General features: G+C 38.7%; 1 protein-coding gene across 1 annotated transcript in view; it reads left to right on the forward strand.

Annotated features, from left to right (window-relative positions):
- ANKRD55 (ankyrin repeat domain 55) overlaps positions 1-24,307 on the forward strand; it is a 45,939-nt gene extending 21,632 nt beyond the window's left edge. The window contains exons 7-11 of the mRNA XM_058824225.1: positions 9,089-9,273; positions 10,909-11,076; positions 12,899-13,563; positions 19,024-19,125; positions 24,054-24,307. Coding sequence (XP_058680208.1) covers positions 9,089-9,273; positions 10,909-11,076; positions 12,899-13,563; positions 19,024-19,125; positions 24,054-24,307 — 1,374 coding nt within the window. The remainder of the gene's footprint in view (positions 1-9,088; positions 9,274-10,908; positions 11,077-12,898; positions 13,564-19,023; positions 19,126-24,053) is intronic.
- The last annotated feature ends 407 nt before the right edge of the window (positions 24,308-24,714 follow it).

Genomic DNA, 24,714 nt, shown 5'->3' on the forward strand with positions numbered 1-24,714 from the left:
TGTTTCTCTGCTGCAGATATGTCTGTTGTTGGACTGACCAGAAAAGGTGCATTTGCTGGGCATGGTTCACTGTCTAGTTGGTTTCAGGCAGACTTCTTTCCCTGCAAAGTTGTACTTCATTTCTCCTTGTTTCATGCAGTTTTCTAAAGATGGCTTGAAAGGAGGAATAGTGATTTCCTTTTTTATGTCGCTAAGCTTTAAAGACATTTTTGACTGTTAACAAACAAGTCAAAAAGATATTCAACTTTCATTTTTTAAATATACACTTTTAAAATCACCTTCTTTTGTAAATATTGTCATTCTAGCAATGGTACAACTCTTGCTTGTGGAGCCTGGAACATTACATAGCAGCAGGGATCTACAGAGTGAGCTACCAAGTCGCAAAACAAGATAGAAGAATTTGCAAATATTTTTGAGTAAGAAATAAACTTGCTTTAATACCAGCAGAAGCTTTTTCCATTAAGTGCCCTAAATATTTGTGACACTGTCTAAAAAAGTGAATTAAATGTGCTTGAGTGTTGGCTCTGGCACTGAGGCAAACTATCATGGGACAAATGTGTCCCTACTGCTATACTCTCTTACCCAAACAGGATGTTCATACACAAACCACTTACTGGCAATGATCTGGTATCCATTTTAGCTCCAGCAACTGGTAGGGAAAGTATTAATTGACCCAGGCCTAAAGAATGCCAGGGAGGATTTTAAGAATTATTTGGTACAGACAACTAAATTCCAGTGCTGAAGGATGTTCCTAAGCGCTGCTTCATTTTTTAGGTAGCTGCAAACTATTTCTTCATTTTAAGTTGTCACAGAATAAGCTGAAGAGACTCACAAGGATCAAGTCGAACTCCTGGCCCTGCACAGGTCACCCCAAGAGTCACACCTCTGCCTCAGAGCATTATCCAAACTCTTCTTGAACTCTGGCAGGCTGGTGCTGTGACTGCCTCCCTGGGAAGCCTGTTCCAGTGCCCAAACACCCACTGGGTAAAGAAACTTTTCCTGATATCCAGCCTAAACCTCCCCTGACACAGCTTCAGGCCATTCCCTTGGATCATGTCACTGGTCACCACAGAGAAAGAGGCCTGTCTGCCCCTCCGCTTCCTCTCATAAGGAAATTGTAACTGCAGTGAGGTCTCCCCTCAGTCTCCTCCAGGCTGAACAGAACAGGTGACCTCAGCTGTTCCTCATACAGCTTTCTTGAAGTCCATTCACCATCTCCATTGCCCTCCTTTGGATGCTCTCCAGTAGTTTAGTGACTTGATTATACTGTGGCACCCAGGAGTGCCCCCAGCACTGGAGGTGAGGCTGCCCCAGGGCAGAGCAGAGCAGGACAATCCCCTCCCTTGCCTGGCTGCTGATGCTGTCCCTGATGCCCCCAGGACACGCTTGGCCCTCCTGGCTGCCAGGGCACTGCTGGCTCATGTTCAGCTGGCCATGGACCAGAGCCCCAGGGCCCTTTCCATGGCACTGCTGTCCAGCCTCTCATTCCCCAGCCTGTCTGTACATCCAGGGCTGCCCCATGCCAGGTGCAGAATCTGGCACTTTCCTGTGTTGAACTCTGTGTGGTTGATGGTTGCCTCTCTCTCTAATTTATCAAGGTCTTTCTGCAGAGCCTCCCTGCCTTGGAGGTTGTCAGGAGCTCCTCCCAGTTTTGTATCATCTGCAGACTTGCAGTATTGATATAAAAACTCACAAGTACAGCCAGATCATCAGAAAAACTCTTACTGAAATAATAAATAATAAAAAAGTAAGTCTTTCAAGTGTGAACATGCCATAGACAATGTAATTGTTCACGCCAGTCAAGTGTCTGAGGTAATCAATTGCAGAATTCCCACTGAGCTTAGCAGGAATTTGTCTTGGGCAGATCCTGTAGGTAGGTACAGAATAATTGCCAGACCTCTTCCCAGCGCACAGTCTATGTGTAACTGCACAGTGGATGCCAGAATATGAGTAATGTATGTGCAACACATTTCTTGCATATCTATACATGTCCTGATCTCCTATGCCTGACAAAAAGGCACTTGAAGACAAATACTTCCATTTCTCTGATAGAATAAATCCTTATTCATCTGCAGATTTAAAAAATTACCTCTTTTCCAAAGCATGTAAACAGCTCATTTGGAGAAATCAGTCCTTGCAACAATGCAATAGCAGGGGAAAGTTGCCAAGTGATTTTAGTCATAGTCATAGTCATTTACACAGTAAATCATATGCACTTAGACTCCAAGGGAAAATAAATTCTCAGAGAGACTTGGCCAGTGTTTCATGAAGGGTTTTGTTTGAGCAAAGAGAGGGTTGGAGAGGCAGGGACATGTGATAGCCAGAATAATGCCTCCATGACTGCCTTTGTCATTCGGTACTTTTTTCCAACACACATGAAGGCTGCTAAAAGGAAAAATATTTTAAAAATATTTTAAATGCCTTAGCTGTACCAGAGGCAGCAATGCTCTGAGGACCACAGGACTTTCCTGTACAACAACACATTTTCTTTCCCACAGTGCCACAAACTCAAGCCAAGCTGGGTTGCTCTGACTCTGCAGAGATGCTGTCTCAGTGGGTGTGTAAAGCTGCAGCACTTGGGTGAGGAGAAGACGAATGAGCTTCTCTCTGAGCTGACTAAGTCTCACCAATATATCTACAGTGGTGTCAGAGGAGTTGTTAATTTGTATTGGTTTGCCATAAGAAACACACTCTGTGAAGTGCCTGGGCTGCATTGAGGGAATCTCTGGCACAGTTTCTCTGGCAGGAGGTAAGATGAAGCTGGTATTATGACTTGCTTCTTTCCTCATCACAGAGACCAGTTTTCCGTGTCCTCTCAGGGTAGAGAAGCCACAGGGTGCTCTGAATTTTTGCTCACTTCTCCACTGCCAAGTTCAGCCATCTAGCAGCCAGGAAATTAGGTAGAGTGAAGGTGTTTCCATTTCTTAGCTTTGTCTCATCTTGGATGCAGAAGGGGGAGGTGCTGGAAGTCCTCAATGCATGGGGGAAAGCACCAATGTGTGCAAAACTCTTCAGTAAGCCAAACTGCCAATATAAGGACATTTCCCACAGCACTGTTTGCTGCAGACTAGAAGCAACACTATGTCTCTGTTTTTGAGTCTGGCATTCTCCATCCTTAAAACAGCAGACACCGCACCTGCCACATGATAGATTTCTGAGAACTGCTTTAATATCTCATTCCAACCTGACTTATCCTCACAGCTGATGCAACATTTATCTTGCTCTGATTCTAGGGTGAAGTTCTAAATCATATTACAATAAAAGTAATGATGTGATGCACTGCTCCAGTGCTCTGCCTGTGAATATGAGGAAAATGGCACATCAGTGAAATTAATCACATAAGGGAAAAGAACGTATTGGAAGAACAGCTGAGTTCTGCCAGTATAGCTGTACCTAAACACAGTTTCTGCCAGAATAGCCTTGAGTTAAAGACCAAGGCTTTTCAAGATCCAGTCAAGAGAACCATGTGGAAAATAATGTGGAATGGCTTCTGCTTTTGGTAAATACTGAATTTTAGAATAAAGAAAAAGGTTAAAAAGTTATTTGAAGGGAAGGATGTATTTACCAACATAATAGTTTCATCTAGGGTTATAAAGGAAAAAGTCCACAGACAAGTTATTTGTTCAAATTTTGCTATAGGTTGCTCAAAAATACTTTAAATGGCTCATGTTTCCTTATTTCAGCAAAGAGAAAAAGATTTTTATTTCATTTGGCTGTTTTATTTTCTAATGGTCCTGCTGGTGTTACAGTTGATTTCAGATTAAAGTATACTACGTGTGTCTGTTTGTGAAGGATAAGAGGAAAGACAAAAGGGATTCTCTAACATAAAACTCAAACGGCACCCAGGGATAGTTTCCAGGAGGAAGCTAGAAGTACTTATGTAAATGTAATTAATTTTGCTTTTTTTTGTAAAAGTGAGTTACCTCTCAGAGTAGTGCAGTGACAGTATTTGTTTGTTGCTGCCCAAAGGAGTGAAATAATGCTAAAAATCTCAAGCTGCTCAGGGGTAGCTTTGGGTTCATAACTGAGAAATCAGAAAATGACAGAATGGAAAAGAGGAAAACACAGGCAGACCTAAAGTTCAGTGCTAATGATAAGAAGCAACATCAAGAGCTTCTAGTGGGGACTTTCCTGACAAAGATGGCTGTACATATAGGAAAGCTTTTAACTGCATGCTAATACAAACAGACAGGAAATATAAGAGAACTAATATGACCTAACCATATAATCTCCAGAGGCATTTGCTTGGTAGAAAAGTATTTTATCTGGGTTTCATGAGACCAGTTTAGTGGTCCATAGCTTGTTCCTCTACCCATCCCATCTCTCCATTACTGGTTGAAGGCTTAGCAGACTCCTTTCATATGACTCCTCTTTGACAACCCATTATCTAGTTTGCTAGAATATTCTGAAGAGGGGAAAAAATAGCCATCTATACAGTGCAGTGTAAACAAAAACCAAACTTCTCAATGTTTATTGACACTGAAAACCTGGCAGAATAAAATGTAATGTTATGGTAAAATATTATGAAAGTGGCAAGAAACTTTCTAAGTAAAATTATTGTTCTGCTTATCAGTTGGACATAGAAAGGGCTGAAATGTAAGAACCATGATTGTAGTAACAATGAGGATAAATTGAGTAGACATAGCTGAAAGAAGTGTCGAAACTGGAAAAGTGTCACAGAGGTTTGGGATTCTCCTCATGGTACTTGATTAGATAGATACTTCCTGAATAATTATTTTCTTATTTGGAAAGCACTGAGAGACGCAAGTCTCAGAAGTCTGACTTTCATTAGCCAACTTATAGAAACCAGAGTTGTAATCAAGTGACAGAGTTAAATATCTGTTAGTGATTTGGCTGTTTGCCATTGTCTGGAGATGATACAAATCTCAGACAAAAATTTGCATAAAGCACAGAGTTTTTCTTACAGGGGCTCAGGGATACAGGCTTTAGGAGATTTTTTCTTCATAAATATCCTGGTTTGAGACAAGTAAAGTCACCCTGGAACAATAAAGTATGTTTAATTGAGACAAGGGATTGAAGGAAGAAAATTTCACTGAGGAGAATCAATAATGGGTGGAAGCAGATAAAAGTGTGAAATGGGAAAAAAGTCCTGGGGGAGGAGCAGGGGAGGGGTGGGGAATAGTCCTGCAAAACTATTTAGAAACAAAAAAAACAAAAACAAATAGCAAAAATTACTGATAATCTCTGAGAACATTTTAATCTCTGCTGTAAAGAATTTGAATACAAAAAGGGAACATGAAATTTAGTGATGTGTACAGTAAGGTTACAAAAACACATAATTTTCCTATGGTAAATTTACCAGAGAACATCCTGGTCTAACAATAGTACTGTGGTAAATTTACCACAGGAACACTACATTTTTGGTGACCATAGCTCAAAGCTATCAATCTCAGAATAAGGGCTCTGTAAGCATTTTTGGAGAATTTTGAGTGCAATTTCAAAAGAGCCAAGAGGAATTTAAAGATAAGAAGGCATTCCTAAGAAGAGAGAACTGGAAAGCCACCAAGCAGTCGCCCAGAAATCTCATGCAGCAGAAAGTTCAAATATTAGGAAATATTCTTGATCACTTAGAAAATGGAAGCAACAATTTGATTGAATTGTTGAAATGAGGCAGAATTTTTATAGCCATCTTCAAAGCAATTACTGCTTCCTCAGATAAGAGGCTTCTATACCTAATAAGGTATAGTATGTTTGAACATCAATTAATCATTTTAATCCCATGTAATAAAACACAAAAATTTTGGAAAAGTGACAAGATAAAGCTCATCACATGGCACAGAAAGCTTGCTAAGCATGTGGCAAATACAGTGGTCATTAAAAGTCTAATTATTTGTTCCTTTCTCATTTGAGCAGTTTAATGCAAGTTTAATCACATGCAAGTTTAATCACATTGAATAACATCAATAACACAATTTTTATAGGCACAACTTGCTGTAATAGAACTCTCTCCCAGATGTCCCACAGGGGAATAAGCCATCAAAATCAACCAGAGACTTGTATCACACATCATATATTCTCTATCAGCCATATTCAAGACAGTTCAGATAATCTTTGAAGGTGAATATCTCATAGACTGTCCAACCAGGGGTGTATCATAAGAATGTTTTTATTTGTTCCATAATGAGGTGTCAAAATACAGCGCACACATATAACTCACAGTGAAAATCAAATTACAGGGACATCAAGTACTTCATGGCTAAGGATGAAATTCAAAAAGATTTTGAGAAATTGTAGGAATTAATTGAAGTTAATAAAATAACACTGTATACAGAATTGTGAAAAAATTAAAGGGTTTTGTGCAAAATTAAGAGTAATAGACTAGCAGATTACAAAAGTGGTAAGAGTTTAGGTTATGGTGTTGATATAAATCAAACAAACATTATTCTGGGATTTATTAACAGACATATGGTACATGTGGGCTGCAGGAAGTCATTTTCAATGTCAGGAGAGAAGCCTCTGCTGGATAATTGTGTTGTTTGGAGTGCCAGGTTTGAAAGAAACTGTAGACAAACTGGAAATAGGCCAAAAGCAAGCACCAAGTATGATAAGTGCATTGGAAAACATGACCTGCACAGGGCAGTTGAAATTGTTTGTTTAGTCTAGAAAACAGAAGATTGGTGGGAGACAGAACAGTCTGTAAAAGTATAAAATGCCAGTCAGAAAAGTGGGAAATTTCTTATGTGAATGCTAAGAGTTGTGCAAGAACATGGAGGGACTGAAACTGCAGCTGCAGGGTGTGAAATTTGGACTTAGCAAGACAGCGTAAAACTGGAGGAATAGTAACTAGGAACATGAATACAGAAGTAGTAAGGTACTAATGTAAATTATTTTTTGTATCAAAACTGACTTAGAGAAGGATGATAACACATAGATATTTATTATGGTAGTCCTAGAAGTATGTAATAGACTTCTAGATTTAGCTGGCCTTGAATGTGACTAGGGATTTCACTGATGCTAATGATGAAAATATGTAACTGGGAATTATTACCAGTATGGAGGATATTGCTATCTGGCATAAGGACTGGACAATAAAAACAGCAGTTATTCATAGGACCTCAGTATTCCTGAATATGGGGATCAACCCTCCTCTTCCTAGATATTCAGACAACCATAACTTAATTTGAGCATGGTTAATCAGGTTGTTACAAAATGCTGGCCATAGAAAATAAACTTGGATTACATGATCAAGATTAGACTCTAAATTAAGCAAAGTACATGTAATACTAAATTCCTGATTTCAGAGGGACATGTTTTGATAGATTAAGGAAATTCTCAGCTGGACTGAGTAGTTGTGAGATCACAATGTTCCAGGGACCTGGAATGTATCCTCTCAATGGTTCAAAATATGGCAGGAAGCTGAATCCCAAGAGCAGAGAGGAAAAGTGTATAGTAGAGTCTTGAGATAATGGATGTCTACCCATTTTTAAAAGATATATTTAGAATAAGTAGCTATCTTACAAAATAAGATACAAAAGTACAGAGAAGCAAAAGAAATTGTATCTTAAAATCCAGAAAACAAGAGTGTGATTAAATGTTGAATAGAGGCTGGAAGGAAATTACTTTCAGGGATAAGACTTGATATTACTCTTGTTTAATATTTTCATAATAACTTGACATATAATACAGGAGCTTTGTGATGAAATCTGCCAATAATAAAAAACTGAAAGACTAACAGGAAGGAATGGGGATATCATACAGGGTTATGGATCACCTTTAAATCTTGAGCAATATAAATGGGACAAAATTGGATAGGATAAAATGTATAAGTCAGGCACTTTGGTGTTAGTAACAGAAGGTCCTCCCCAAAACTAGAAACTCTATGCTTGGAAAAAAACTTAAGGAAGTACTGAGGTGCAAAGGGTCATTCCAAAATGACTAGGAGCTTCTAATGGGACGCAGCTGTGAATGAGGCAAATGCTGTTCTGTGACATACTAAAAGAGGTATTTCTAACACAAATAAGGAAGAGCAGTGTCACTGTAAAAGATCTGGCAAAAACATCTTTGTATGACTAGTACAATTTTAAAAATCTCTCTTCAAGGAAACATAACTAAAACACAATAGGAAATTGGTTACTAGGTTAATGAGAGAAACAGAAAGCATATTTAAAAAAAAAAAAAACTTTAAAAGACCATGATTGGTTAGAGCAGCAAGAGAACAATTCAAAAGAGATGTGATGATTGCCTATAAATACATCTGAAGAACAAGTACCAGTAAGAGGAAAGGAGTATTTAATCCAAATAATAATGCTGGAACAGAAACAAAAGGATATAATCAGCCCTGAGTGTGAATAGAATTTAGAGATACAGATCATAAAAACAAAGAAGTTCTTGAACTGTGTTCCTTTGAGAGTAATGGGGGCAAAAGTAACCTAATTGCCTTTAATGGACAAAGTTTATAAGAGGAATGATGTAACATAGCTTCAAGTGATTGCAGGGATTGAATTTGATGATACAGAAAGACCTTTGCAACCTTGTGTTTCTGTTGTTATAAAAAAGTAATGAATTCTTTTGCTCTGTTTCCACTAAGGTAGGATATAAAATGTTCAATTTCATTTGCAGGTTAGAGAACAACGTCGACTTTCTATTAAGACACCAGACACCAGAGCAAACTAGCTAAGAAGGTTTTCAAGAAGCACTTGAACAAATATTTGACATGGCTTTTCTAAGTGTACTGAGACAGACTTACAGATATGGGTTGGTTTTCTGAGGTTCTTTTCAGCCCTAAATTTCTATTGGAAAATATAAGCTTCTGTTTCTGGACTCTGGCTTAGCAAAACAGGAAAAACCACAAGTAATTTCTATTAAGTAATTTACACTCTACAACTTCTGGAGATATTTGCAGTTGTTCATTATTTATTATTTTTCCAGTGTTCAGAGTGTTTTAGAAAATTCATAAAGTAAGCACAATTCCCAGCTGGAGATTGGAAGATTTTGGCTTTTATATCTGGAGATTCTGGTATACACACAGACGAATACCATTACTGTATTTAGCATTCTCTAGCAGAGAAGATGCAGCCTGGTGTGAGCTCCATTGTAAAACACTTTCCCTCTCTGAACTTCCTTCCAGAGTGGCAACAGGATTCTGTGTTCCATCATTCTGGACCACTGGCAGGGACCATCAATAATAAATTGTGATGATGAGAATGGCAAAACATGCATGCACATTGCTGCTGCTGCAGGCTACAGCGATATCATCAGTGAGCTGGCTAAAGTCCCAAAGTGCAACCTGCAGGCCCTTGATGTGGATGACAGGTAACCATGGAAACTCTGAAATTGCTGCTCCCTTTCTAATAACCTGAGACCAGCTCTGTCTTGTAATCATGTTTCCTGTTTCACAGGCCATGGCCTAGTAATGCCCTGCACTCCACAGAGAGCTGTGCTTGCTCAGAAACACTGCAAACCCGTCCAGCTTACATGTATTGTACTTAGTACCATAACTGACTAGAAACAATTATATTTAGCTTTCTATTTGTTCTAGAAAAAGAGCTTATTTCTGTAAGGACTTTGCCACGACTCACCTAAGTTTCTTTCAATCAAAAATGAACATTATTTTTAAGACAATACAATAGGATCCTGCAACTTGAAGCCAGGATGCTGCTGTTATTTGTATTTAAGAAATGGCAGTGTTCTCTTGTTGTATTTAAGATGAAAATATCATACTCCTACAGGACCAGAGGAACCTCACCTTCCATTCTGAAAAGACCTGTGATTTCTGCTGCAATTAAATCTCTATTTCATAAGTACAGAAGAGTCATCTTTCCTCTTTTTCACCCCACACCTACCTTCCTTGGAACTTTGCTCATAAATGTATTTAATGCAAAGAGAACCAGCTGGCTATTCACATTGATTATTCTGCTCAGTGAAGCAAAAGCCAAGGTTTTCTTGGCTTAGGCCTTTAGGTACTTAAAATAATATCATTCTTCATGGAAAAGTGCAATAAAATGGAACAGAAATAAAATGAACAGGGTTCTGGAGCAGTTTCTAAACATCATTAAAATGTAGTTGAGCAGGCTGTGTTTCTATGGAAAGAAGAGCAAAGGGAGCAAAGCCTACACTTCAAAGTCCATTAAGATATGACCACCTATTCCATGTGCTCAGATATTTCCACAGAATGTATTACACTCAGAGAGGGAAAAGGTAAGCTTTTCACTACAAACATATCTATAAGATTTTCATTCTGTTGTGTTTCTGATTGCACCCAAACTGAAATCACTGGGACTGAAAAGCAATAGAAAGAAAACTTTCAATTTTATTTTTTTTATTCTTAACACTTCTTTTGTGATGTTGTCTGTGCTTTCAGGTTTTTCACAAGAACAATTTGGAAACAGGACAAAAGTTTCTAAATACAGGATGCAGATTTTATGCCAACAACAAAATCAGTTTGATTCTTCTGCAGAGATTCAAAGAAATTATATGTGCTCTGGTCTGTGCCTGTACTAGAACTCAGAAACTGACAAAGTGGCAGTCTGGTAGATGTGTTCAGTCCTTGTCATTCATCTGGGAGAGGCTTCTCTAATTACCTTCATGGAGAGTCCTCTGCCAACCATGGCTAATTGTGGTTGGTGTAAAGATGAGAAGAGTTTGCCCCTATGCAGTGGACAATGAATTTTTTTTTCAAATTCTACTCTGAAAACTTCAGTCACTTTTCCTACTGTACAATTCCAGCTGTGGAAGAGATGCTATTGTATAAGGTATAGGCATTTTGCAGCCCCATGTCTACTTTATCTGCAACTAAATAAATGCAGCTGCAGCCGTTGGCTGCAGAATTTCTTAAAATGTATATTATTAATCTGCACAAGCATATCCTGTGCACACCTCACTATGTCATTAATAGCTTCAATTGTAAATCTATTCATCTATTTTAATGATACTCCCCCTTTCCTGTAGGACTCCTTTGCACTGGGCTGCAGCAGCAGGGAAAGCTGACTGTGTGCAGACACTGCTAGAACTGGGGATAGACAGCAGCCCTCGAGATATCAATGAAAACACTCCTCTGACATATGCAATATACTGTGGGCACACGGCATGCATCAAGCTGCTGACTCAGGAGAGCAGGTAAAAGCAAAGTTCACATCTTGCTCACATGTTGCCACTGACTAGAAAACAAATTTGTTGGGTTTTGAATACTCCCGAAGGGTTTGGGCCTTCAGTGGTGTTTCCCTGATCCATAGGCAATATTTGTTTCATATTCCACCAATGCTGAAACATTACAATCAGTTCTCTTCACAGAGACTCTTCGCTGAGGTTGAATACTGCTCTAGCAAGCAGCAGAGGGCTATGAAAAACAAGTGTGTATAGCTCTTGCTCAGTCACCTTCATGTAGAAAACTTGTATAACAGAATAATTTCAACCCTCAGATATATGTAACTTGCACTTCTTTGAAATCTCTGCACATTGTCTGTGTGCTCATATAACCAGATGGACAGATAGACTGAACACAAAGGCAGATTTGACAGAAAATAAAATAAATCTTGTTTTCTTTCTCAGAGTAAGGGTTTGGTAGTATTATCCTAGCCTTCTTTAGTTCTTTACCTTGATGTGTTTTTTTATTCTGAGTTCTCATCAGTTAAAAAATATAACAAAAGACTTACCGGTTACAGTCTTCCTTTCTTTGTATTCTTCCTTTTTCAGCAGCTGTTGTCTAATTAATTTCCATTCTTCTACTTCAAGTATGCACTTACATTTATCTCCCCATTTCTTTGCACTTTCCCCTCCTTTCCAGTCAGAAGTTAGTATTATGTGAGACACAGGTAATATTACCTCTCCCTTTTTCCTGCACTCTGTATATTAGAGAAGGTCAGAAATTAACAAAAATTTTGTCTCAAAACCACTACAGCAATACTGACACCATTTTTGGTTTTGCTTTTTTTATATGTTCTCTGCATTCATCGTGCTTATATTTGTAGTTCTGTAGCCTATTGTACTAGTGGCTAGTTTTCCCAGTAATTTTCCATGGCCTTTCCCTAGGCAGAAAGACAAAATAAATTCCAGAGCTCCAAGTCCCATGGGGGACAAGGGCCCCATGCTGTCTTGATTCTTCCTGGCTACCAAGATTGAGAACAACTCTGTGAGATACATTCTCATGGACAGAGTACAGCTAGTACCAAGGGAGGGGCTCAAGAGAAGGGGCTTGATCTGGGGCGGGGGGGAATTCCATCACCACCCATCCTCCTAATTGGTTCTTTTTATCAATTATGCTAATTTCCTAAAACCTATAAAAATGTACTCGCCCTTGTGGCAGTGGGCTTTTTTGGACATCTTTCCAAAACTGCTCCTGAAGACCTTCAACAAAAGTCCACTTTTATATTGCCTCCCATATTAAAATTCTCTTGAGTTTCATTTCTAGTTTGGAAAAGGCAACAACATTAGTGTAGGTAATTATCTTGACCAATCTGAAACTGTGCTGGACCTCTTTAGCATAAGCAAGGCAAGGGAAAGGGCAAACGGGAAAGAGGAAAAAGGAAAGGGGAAAGGGACAGTAGGAATGGAGAACTAGTGCCTTTTTTTACAGTGTTTGCAATGACCAGAAATACCTTTTTCCAAGTATGACATAATACAAATACCTGATTTAAAAGATCACAGCATGTTCTTCTCATTATCATTAGATCTTCACATCTGGTAGATACTGAAGCCACAAAAATGTTTGCTTTTTTCCCTGATATCTGTGCTAAGTTACAATCATTAAGATGATTGTAAGATAATTCACCTATAAGAAAGAGTGACTTAACACAGTAGCATTTTCAGTCTTTTAATTACCAATTGGGATCCTAATTTTCTTGAACCACCCATGCAATATTGCTTCTTTAATGGAGTAACACAATTGGTATTTTCTCATTGTCTGTTAGTATTGACATCACATTTTGTTTTGTATTTCCAGTAGATCTGAGTCAGTTCATCAGTTGCACTCCCAGAACAACAGACTTATAAAGAAAGAAGGACGATTCAGCATGCTGAACCAGATCTTCTCTTGCAAAAAGAAGAAAGATGATCAGAAAACCAGTCAGAAGGAGAGAAGCGGGGATCGGTATCCTGGAGAAGAGACCTCAGAAGTAGATGATATCATCACCCGTTTTGATGGCATTGTGAATAAAAATTGCAAAGACATTCCAGATGCATGTAAGACCACCCCTGACTTTGAAAGAAGGAGCACAGACACTAAGTACTTCATAGCAGAAAAGAAGAAATCAGTATGTCAGGGACTCCCACCCATCACCACCCAGAGCTTCCCTCCAATCACTGCAGGCAATTCCTTCCTAACTGCTTCCCAGAGCAAAATGTCAAGCTTCTCCTCCAGCTCCAGAACCCACCATTTTCCATTCAAATCTCAAAAGAGTAGGGGTGAGCACAACTTGCTGGACAACACAGACAGCTGCCAGGCTTCGCTGGATGGTCCCTGGAACACAGATTCTAAACAAAGGCTCTCTTACAAAGTCTGTACTAGGACTTCTTCAGACAAACTGATGAATGGCTTAGACTCTGATAGGTCTCACCATGTGCTTTTGTGCCCTCCCTGCCTTCCCTCACTTCCCAGTTCTCCATCAGGTAATTTTTTTTCTTCTCTATATCCTAAATCCTATAATAGCTACTCATGTAGCAAATTGAGACAGAAAAAAAATAGAGATTAATAACTTTTCTGTTTTAAATTTTTTTTCAGTGTCTCCTTTATGTGGCCATCACAGATAGCATGTGGGTGGGACATCAGTTGGAAGCTGAAAAGAATTAGGAGAAATAGGAGATTTAATAGGTCTGATGAGCAAGCAAAAATGCAGGTATCTAGGAAGTATATAAGGCACCTGAGCAATAAGTGCCTCCATGTAATATGTATGTGCTTTGTGAATTGCACATTAACACCCACTACCACACCTGCTGCCTTGTGTCCACATCTAGTCCTGGATGTAGGTGTGCAAGGGAACAGTCTTGCCCTCAAATCTCTGTGCTGAGAGCTGCTTCTGGATCCAGCCAAGTCCAGTGCCATGCTGGACAGCTTTATGCCATGTCCCCTTACCCATATAGTTATATTCTGACTCCAGGCTGCAGTGGCACCTCTTCCCACCCTAAACACACCCTGAGTGCCAGCTCTTTGGTCTGATGTGCTGTTCTTATGGTTTCTCCAAAGCTGAATTAAGGTTGCTAAATTTACAGAGCTGGGACAAATGCTTTTATGCTGTGGTCTGGAAGTTGTAATGCAGCAGTAATGAAGCAGAGCATTAGCATTCTAAGGTGAACTTGATACCAGAGTTTGGCTGGATTTGGGATCTAGTATTTTGTTTGACTCACGTCCATGTTTAAATGAATCTGCCTGGCTGGCCTGCATTCTGGAGTTTACTTTAACATATCAGTGTCTCCAAATTCATCTCCTTTGGGATTAGTCCCATGCCAAAATTAAACACATCTAGCATACCTTCCAACCTCTGCAATATCTAACTGAAAATGAAGCAAGCAAAAGCAAACCCCAAACTTCAAGTATACCATTAAAAGGAGTAAAAATTTTACAGTAAGTTAATCTACACTTAGCCCAAGAGACATGAGCCCTTACCCTTCAGTGGAAAGAGGAGTGAACAGAAACCCTGAGAAGAGCCCCCAGTTAGCTGCGTGATAGTGCAAACTGTTCTGAAATCTAAGTGAAGTGAACTACAAAAAAGCAAATCTTTGCACACAGGTCTGACAACTAGAGCAGAGACAGCAATTTCAGAATGACAGGCCATTATACATACAATGTGCAAATAAAGGCTGGAAATAGCTTTTTGGTGTAAAAAGGAGCTACTTTAAAAGTGCCCCTTCCTGGATGCCAGGCCACATTCCTGAAAGCTTAATAGAACTGCTCCAAAGGTGTCACTACTTTTTTACTGTGCACTCTTCAGCTGCTTACTCAACCATAAGAGCCCCAGACTCCTCATGCCCAGCAATGATTGCTCCTGCACGACTCCTTCCACACCAGATTCTGCAAGGTTCAGCTCACATGTGGAACACACGAATACCTGCAGGGCTACTTTACAGCCTCACTGTAATAGGGTACAGGGAGGCTAAGATATTTGAGATCATTGAACTTGACAGCAGTAGCAGAAATGAGTTCAAGCTGGATAAACCAAACTGGAGGGCAGCTATTTCTGGGAAAAATTCCTGTTGGAATTTGCTAGACTATTTATACATTTGATATGGAAGTAACTACCATGTTATTTAAAACGTGATTATAGATTTTTCTTAATATTGTAGTATACTACAGTGCTAAGAAAATGGCTAAATCCTTGTCTGCTCTGGACAGAAGGATAGGTGGTTTTCCTGGAAAAAATGTTTTTGTGGAAAACCTTTGACAAAAATCTAGTTGTTATAATGGGAGCCATCTTTGAATGCCCAAATGGAAGGTAAGTTATCTTATTTCTGACAGTTTGTTATCTCTCTCAGAAAATAAAAAGCCTGAATCTTCTTTAAGTCTTTTCTTTGTACCAACTCCATTTTAAAATTTAATACCATTTTCCAATAATGAAACTATGCCTGTAGCTGGCAAAAAGGACCTTCCTCTGAAACATGTGAATTAAAATTCTCTAAGGAGGAAGAGAGTGTCTGACAGGAATGCATTGCACAACACAGATATTGTCTCACATTTCTTCATGATAAAAAGATCTCCTTATCCCTCTTCATGCCTATGTGTGTGGTTTAAATCTGTCTGCTCCTGTAATTAAAGCCACCTGACTTTTTGTGAATTAGAACTGCATTTACTGTATGAGCTCCAGGGCTCCCAGGTCTCCAGTGTGCTGTGCCTGCAGGACTTACAGGGATCAGCAGCAAAGTCTGGTTCCAGCCCAGCCAGCAAGGCTGTGCAGGCTGCCCTCTCTCTGAGGAAAAATATCTTTTGTTGGTTTTTGTTGGCTTATTGTTGGTTTGGGGGTTTTTTGGGGGTTTGGGTTTTGTTTTGTTTTGTTTTGTTGTTTTGTTTTGTTTTGTTTTGTTTGGCTTGGGGTTTTTTTGGGGGGTTTTTTGATTGGTTTGTTTTTTTGGTTTTTTGTGGGGTTTTTTGTTGTTTGGTTGGGTTTTTTAATTGATTTTTCTTTCTTTCTGCAGGAGACTTAGCTGAGGGGGGAAAAAACAACATCCGGTTTTTGAAGACACTGAAATGTTAATACTTCATTTCTCAATTCATGACTGGGGGGGGACTACATGTAATTTCCTAATCACTGAATATCTAGGCCAGGATTGTGGGTATCAATATTCTAAGAAAATGCAATTTTAAAATTCCTCTCTGTGTTGACACAGAATGTTGATTGTCTTGCATGACCATGTCTATTGTCAAAGTCAAAGCTAATTTTTGTGCTCACTTGTTACAAAGGCATCTGGCACATATATGTGTCAAAGCCTTTGGAGGTTTTTTGTTCTATTATCTGTACTCCTGGGAATGAAAAATGAGTCCATTTACTAGCTGAGCATTACCACTCACACAAAGAGGAGAGGTTGCTGTGTGTAGCAATGAGAATTACCTTACTACTGTGCCATTGGTTTCTCTCAGAATTACTGCCCTCCACTGAGAAGAGCAAAGACAGTCTATACTAAAAACTGTCAAAATTCCATGAAAGTTGGCCACCCACAGTACTGAGCTAGCATCAAAAATCTGAAGCATTTACTTATGAGCTTTGCAATCATCTCTTTTTGCAAAAGGTACTCCCATCTACATTCTACAGGGAAAAAGAGTGGAAGTAGAAAATTCCAAGTGATATGGGTAACAGGAGCCTGTCTCAAGTATAAGACAGCTCTGAGGTGCCTCTCACCCACTTGTCTTTTGCGTTACTAAATTTCCAGATGTAAGATGATACTTTATTACAGATTTTATTACAGTACCTTCTGTTTACTTGAATAGGTAATGTAAAAAATGGGCTATTATTAAGTTTATGGTGGTATAAGCAGTATGGTATAGTTCAACAAGAAGCATTTTTTTGCTAGGAAAGCAGAGCAAAGCTGATCAGTGTGGCTGTCACTTTCTCAAATTTAAGAACCAATTTACTCTGAGACATTCATCAAACATTAACAACTTTTACGCAAAATACATTACTATGTGGTTCACCTTCCTAAATGCAAGGAAAAATTAAAAGAAAAAAATACAGCCTCTAAAAAGACCCAAATGTAGTCCTGCATTTTATAAGAATGAAATTGGTTTTTTTCCATTTATTCAAAAATAACTGCAATCATAAATGTGCTCTTGGGGACAGCAAAGATGATATTTTAGAGAGAGAAAAACTGTTTTTCCAGATGTTACGTGAAACAGATAGAAAGGAAAAGTAGAAGAAAACTTCCACTTGCTGCCAAAACTTTTAACAAGGATTCTTTTACAAGCATTCATATAATCCTTGCAAACATGATTATGTTTTGTACCATTGTTTAGCTGACAGATATCCCATTTATGAAATGAACATATCTCTTGATAGCAACAACTACCTCCCATCATCAAAGCCATAATGGTACCTACACAATAAGCCATTAGTTCTCAACATAAGCATCACAGAAACCAATATAACTTGAATTGCTCTAATGAGAGCAACAAACGATTCTCTGCTATATTGGAATTGATATATTTAGTCCTTTGTGCAAAGTGGATGCAAGGTCTATAGAAGAAATTTACCAACTAGACACTAGAGATATTAAAAAGTAAAACACAGGGAAACCAGACTGAAGTCTGTTAAGCAGAGATTCTTCATGCTTTAGCTCAAACACATCAGCTTAACCACAGGATCCAGCAGACTGACCCAATGTCTATCAACTGTTGTGGCTTTTAGACCAGATCCTTGCTCCATGCTGGACTGAAGGCTGCACTGTAACATGGTGGTTTGCCTGACCAACACCACAGTAACTCCTTTCACACAGAATCTGTTTAGTCATCAACATAGTTACAGCAGCCATGACAGATACTTCTGTGCACCTTTAGAAAACTTTTAGAAAACTGTTTTTCTACAGCTTTATCTTGCACAGCCCAACAACACATAGGCATTTTCAAGTACCAACTGCAAAGCCAGAAAGGCAATTAATGTCATTCCATCTCTTCCTCCTGCTTAGGATATCCTGCTACATCCACCCCGTGTCTCCCCTTGTCCGTGTGCTGACAGAGCATATGCCTGCTCTTCAATGAGCTACGTTGCAAAGCCATGCTGGATGAGCAGCTGCTTGACAAGACATCCCATTGCATGGCTCATCACAGACTTGGTGATAACATGAAAAATAATTTGAGGGACTCAAGCATCACAGAATAAGATCAGCTCAGGAAAAAGATCTGGTAAAAATGTTAACTTGGTGCTTGAGTTCCTACTTTTTTCAGTATTAGACGTGTCCTTTATGCAATGAAATGCATTACATCATCTAACTTACTGTCTTTTTTAATAATATTAGACCTAAGTTAACTTTAATCTTAAATAATGACATGCCAGAATTTACCAACCTTTCCTTTTCCAGTATATACTCTTCTTGATGAAAATGGTACTGCCATAAACATGGTTTTATAAGGATCAGTATAGCCTTCTGTCAGTTATGATGTGCTTTCATCTGCAAAAAAATCCTTTCAAAGCTCATCTTTACTGCTAATAGCTTTCAATGTCCTTTTCCAACCAGCAGTTGAACTCTGGTTTTGTTTTAATACTTATAAAGGCTGAGACCCTATCAGGACATTTTGAAAACTAAAGCTTCAATTTTAAGATGACATCATCTATTTGAATAATTTTACAGGTTTAGATTCCAAAGATTCTTACAGAGACCTAGCTAATAAACTGTGCCCATTTTAAGACCTAAAGCTATATTATATGAGAGGAAACTATAAGGGTATATGTGAAGGTTGTACTCAATCAATCAGCCCTTTTTGTGAGTTAGTGAACTACGCAACAGCTTCTTTTTTTTCAGTCAGTGGTTTCTTGTTATTACATATTTCTGAGAAATACTAAGTAAGTTTTCTTTTCTGGAAGCCAGAAATGCACAGTTCACCACACTAGTTACAATTGTTTCCATTATGATTTTCTTTTTCTTTCACAGGTAGAAGTTTTCGACAGATGTCCATAGACCAACACAAAGTGAAAAATGTTATACCTGTACAGAACAGCCTAGCTCCAATACCCAACCACGGTGCTCACAAAAGTAAGTACAGACAAGTGTCAGTTACTGTATCACACTGCATGCCTCCATCTGAGTGCTTGAGAGAGGTTTCATGTTCGTTTTCCACAGCATCATGGAATGGCTGAGGTAGGAAGACACCTTTGGAGACTGTCTGGCCATCCTCATGTCCACAGAGAAGTCACCTACAGCACATTGCCTAGGATCACACCAGTTTTGTTTTAAATATCTCTGAGAATGGAGATTGAGACTACACACTTTATCTGTCTGTGTCATCTCTCAGTGTTTGACGACCCTCAGAGAAAAAAGTTTCTTAGTACTGATTTGTGGCCATTGATTCTTTTCCCTCCGTAGGACTCCACTGAGAAGAGTCTGTCTCCTTCTCCATTACTCCACACAATCAAACATTTATACATATTGACAAGATTCTTTGAGCTGCCTTCTCTTCTTGAGGCTGAACAGCCCCAGCACTGTCAGTCTCCCTTTTAAGGCTGACACCCCAACCCTTTAGTCATCTTCATTGCCCTCCATTGGATCTGTTTCAGGATGTCCCCCTCCCTCTGTGTACTGGGAGCCTCAGAACTGGACTCAGAACTCCAGATGTGCCTCAGCCAAGCTGAGTAGAGGGGAAGAATCACTTGTCACAATCTGCTGGCAGTGATCTTCCTGAAATACACCCACGGATGCCGTTGGCTGTATTTCTGCATGGGCACATTGTTCAGCTTGGGGAAGCAGTGGTCCCAAGGAGCAGGAGAGCTTCACCCCACTTCCAGAGTCCCAGCAGAGTGTCAAGACTGGGATTGTTCCAGGCTGTAGTTTTCTTCATACACAGACATCAGCCCTACTCCCAGCAGCATCCTAACCTCACATTCTTGTGCTCAGTGGATACTGGATGAGGATTTACAGTTTTCTGACTGTCATCCTGTGGATCAGCCAAGTCCAAAAGACATTCAGATCTAAATTTAAGATTCCCTGTAATGTATAATCTGAATGTCAGAAGCAATTCTGCAGTAATGACAATATTGCTAGAAAATAGGCAGAGACAGCCTTACAGGGACCATCAGATTGGGTGGGGATATACAGAATCCTGTGCTGCTGCTGTTTTCTACAAGAGACAGGAAGAAGAAAAGGTGTTTGAATTACTGAGGTGGTATTCTCTGTCTGCTCAGGAGGAAGAAAATAATTTAATTGCTTTTGATTGCTTTTAAAATCCTAGGTCAAAGCATTCTAATTTTTAAGCTTTCTACTCCTGTTCTCTGTGTCTTCTAGTTATAGTTGTAAGCAAAATCCTTAAAAAATCTTTCCTAATAATTGTTGTTCTTGCATTAATTCATACAACTGGTCAAGAATTTAGTTCTAAACTCATGCCAAAAACTGTTTTACAAATAAGATACAATTGTCACAATTAAGAATCATGTTCTTTTAACTAACACAGCACATTTATCCAGGTGCCATTACTGCTTGAACATTAGTTCAAGCCAGTAACAGAAAAGCAAAGTTATTTGAAAAATAGACTGTATTTCTTGTTAACACAAATGACATATTTGCTGATAAAGCTTTCTAAATTACTGTTTCAGAGTCTCATCTCAGTATGAGATTTCACACTCATCCTCCATCCAGCCCTAAAAATATTATCCTTTTGGACATAGCCTTTATCCAGGTAAAGTGCTCCAGCAACAAAGTCTGAGTATAAATATTTGTGTTTTCTCTAGTATTTTTAATACACAAGATGTGTGTTAAAAATACACTAAGGGAAAAAAAAAAAAAAAAAACACCAAAAAAAACCCGCTATCAGGAAGTTGGAACAATAAAATAAGCAAAAACTAGAATGAGAACTGAAACTACTCAGAAATAGAGAAAGAAGAAGTATCTCCCCCCAAAAAGGAAGGGCAATGAAAAAAGAAGGAAGACCTTTTTAATCTCTCAGTAAAAATGTTTTAAAATACACATTAGAAAGAGGACAATAGGAATGAAACAGTAGCCTGGGAAGAGTACTTGAGTGATTTTAAACAATAAATTCTCACCCTTCAGATATTCCCAGGGCCAGAGATCCTTCACATGACTTCTTGAGTAGCCTCAGCGCAGACTGCATCTCCTATTCTGCAGGCTGCTGCTTCATCCCCCACACACTCTTTCTATCTCATCATGCAACACTTCCAACAACCCCTGGAAAACAGACTGTCACACACTCCCCACAAAGTGCCAGAAAAAATCTTCAAAAAAATATGGAACTTCTAGATGTAGTTAAGAAGGTCAGATATTTCTGGAAGCATCAGAGGAGACAACATGTGTCTGATACACAAAAAGGTGACATTATTAATTGCTGGGAAAAAAAACACCACAACAATAAATTCAAAAAGCAAACTTGAAATCTGTTTCTATAGGTCATTTAACAATATTTTCTGGAGATCTGTTGTTGGTTTTTGCCATTTTTCATCATGATTTGACGTTTCTTCTTTCCCAAGTTAACAGCAAAGCATTCCACAAAGCACCCACACCACTGCAGAAGGCCACTGTTGTCCAGTGCTTGCAAGGGAGGGGAGTCTAAGACTCATTCTTCTGTTGGACTCCATATTCCTTGGGCAATGCCTTTCTGACAGCCTTGTTTTTGCCTCTGCACTTTGTAATAGCAGCCACTCCAGAGTCTCTGCTGAGTGGAAAAGGCTTCCTGAACCAGTAGCTCCTGCTGTTCAGGTCTTTGGTGACCAACTCTGCCCTCTGTGTGAATCATTAATGGTGCTTTTCCTGTGTGTAGCTCCTGGGGCCTTAAGGGCTCTGCCTCCCACAGATGCCAGCTCTGGGTCCAGCCTCGTGTGTTTCAGTACATGTACTAATACTTGTCATTATATGCATTGTTTCAGAGCCGTCCATGTACCAGCCCTGAAGTCCTAAATTGAATATCCTAAACTGAGCACAGTATGTGGGACAGTGTGGAAGGCATTGGTGTTTGGATTCTTTGAATGAGCTTGAGTTTGTGATGGCTGCTCAAATGTTTATGATTTGCTGACATGGGGTTGAAGTTAAGCTACAGTATTTTTGGCCTACTTAAGTCCATCATTTAATGCTAATGTACATAAAGCACATAAGGCTTTATAGATATTTTTCACACAGATGTGAACTTTGAATATATTAACATATGACTCTGTTCCAAAGAGGGACACAAGTAAGCCTCTCAACATTTGCTGAATGCACACCAAAATTTCAGTGAACTCAAAGTATTCTACCACATGCCAGAAAACAAATGGGCTCATATATTGTATATAGCCCTCCCAGACTCACACAAATTCAGCACCAACTAAAGCAAAGTATTAATGATTTGGGTGTTTTTTATGGAAAGGAGAAGTGATTTACTGAATTTCTGAACATGAATGAATCTTAAATATGACCAATGAATTACAGTACACTGCTGGAGGCCAGGCAGCTGTAGTAAACACTGTCTGCTCAGGTAATCACAACTTGAATAGTAATTGAAATTAGCTTAAAAAGAAAAGAATCTGCCCAGTTTCTAAATCCTCTCTATAAAGATCCTGCTTTGGCCTAAATCCATACCTGGTAAGCTTTAGAAAAGTACTGCTCCTGAAAAATAAATAATCAGTTATTAAATTAGTATAAGGTGCATGCCACAGTGGATTATGACAAGAACTTTAGCCTCTTTTGTACCATGTGTATAGTTAGATAGATAGATAGATAGATAGATAGATAGATAGATAGATATAGATGATATAGGTAGATAGATAGACAAATATATGCAGTGAGGGCCCACAGCCAACATTAGAGAGGTAGCATTTATTTTCAGTGGGGCAAATTAAATGAAGCACAAAATTTCCAGCAAGAACACTGAAGAGGAAAGTGTTAATAGCCTTTCAGATAATTCATCACAAATACACAGATGGAAGGAAATCACAAATACAATGAGAACGCAACCAATAAAAAAATTAATGTAAAGAATTGCAAAATTCTGTTGCCAAAACAGAGATGATGTAGCTCCAGAAAAAACTCTTTATGTGCTTAAACTATAAAAAACAAAACCGTTTGTATACAAAGAGCTTGTGAATAAAATAGAGATCAAATGAAAAGAAGCTAATGCAATTCACGATAAATTGACAGCACAGAAAAATAGGTCTACAATTATGGCTTTGAATTCTCCTTTTAAAAAAATCAGGGAATCAGTGAGTTGTGTGAAGGAAGGATCCTGATAATTTCAATTTAAAGGAAATACAGAACTATATTAGCTAAGAAGCACAAACAATGTTACACTGATGACTGTGAGCTGGAGATTAGGCATTATCTAAAGCCACAGTTTCTTACAAGACAACAACAGAGATACATAATGGGTGTGCCTCTCAAGTGTTTTGGTGTGTCTTGGTGTGCTACAGGGTCATGGGCTACTTTTGTGGCCCATGAATAGTAGAGCATGTGTGGACTTTTGTTTATGATTGACTGTGCCTAGAGGAACCCAGACACAACATCCCACATTCTTCATTTCATCTTCTTTAGATTTTGATCAGCATTTACCTTCAGCAATAGAGCATTTTTGTTAGAAATAATATATTCCCATGGAACACTTCTGTTGCAGTCAGTCTGTGATTTCTAATGAAAAAAAATATTGTGAAAATTTCTCAAACGGACCAAATCTCCTCCAGAAAAATGATGGGTTCTCTGCTTATCAAAAGTGAATTTTTGAACTTTTCAAGACTTACTGGTCACTAAATCAAAAGTAAATCACTTAACACTGGAGTTGTTTCCTTCAGATGAAGATAATCCTTGCCAGGCTTATCTTCATCTGAATACAAAAATACAATATTTTATTAGTATTTTGATCACATTTTTAAAGTACAGGCTTGAGTACACACAGTAAGAGACAACAGTTCAAAGGAAGTTGCAAAATCATTTGTAAAAATGCCATGCTTTTCACTTTCTGTGCACTTTCTCTTTTTTCCTATTTCCTCTAGTTCAGCTGCCATCTCAGGATGCTAAGAAGGTTAAGTCCGTACGGACTGGTGCAGTTATTTTCCCACCAGCTCCAGTCTCCAGATCTCCGAAAACAGGACATTCTCAGAGTCAGATCCTCTATTCTCTCCTGCCTGGTCTATCAGGAGAACATCTAAAACCAAGCTGTGTCCTACCTGCTATCCCAAACCAGAAGAAATCTAATCCTGAAGAGGAGCTTGAGAAATCAGTTGCCAAATCAGATGCTGAAAATTAATTAATTACAGTGGCCTAAATTAGTTGAAATGTGTCCAAGTGGCTGCTTAAAAGATAACTTTATAGTTACTGTTTAAAAGATAACTTTACAGTTAAATCTCATTAATTTGCACTAATGATGGAGCATAACAAAAACCAAGGTAAGGTAGCACATAACAAAAGCTGCGCTGTGTGTGTATATATGTATATGCATTTGCATTAAAATTTTCATTTGTGATGAAATTACTTAATCAACATCTAATGTGTAGTAAATTTATTTTGTGAATGGAACCCACCCTCATAACATGATTTTGATGCAGCAATGTGCTGTTAAGCCTTTCACAGAAAAAAGGAACAAAGAGTAAGGTTTTCTGCATGATTTAAAAGTTGAAACTAGGGAAACAAATTGACAGGGCTTCTCTGTAATTC

The sequence above is a fragment of the Ammospiza caudacuta genome, chromosome Z (assembly GCF_027887145.1).
Source record: "Ammospiza caudacuta isolate bAmmCau1 chromosome Z, bAmmCau1.pri, whole genome shotgun sequence".
NCBI classification, from domain to species: Eukaryota; Metazoa; Chordata; class Aves; order Passeriformes; family Passerellidae; genus Ammospiza; species Ammospiza caudacuta.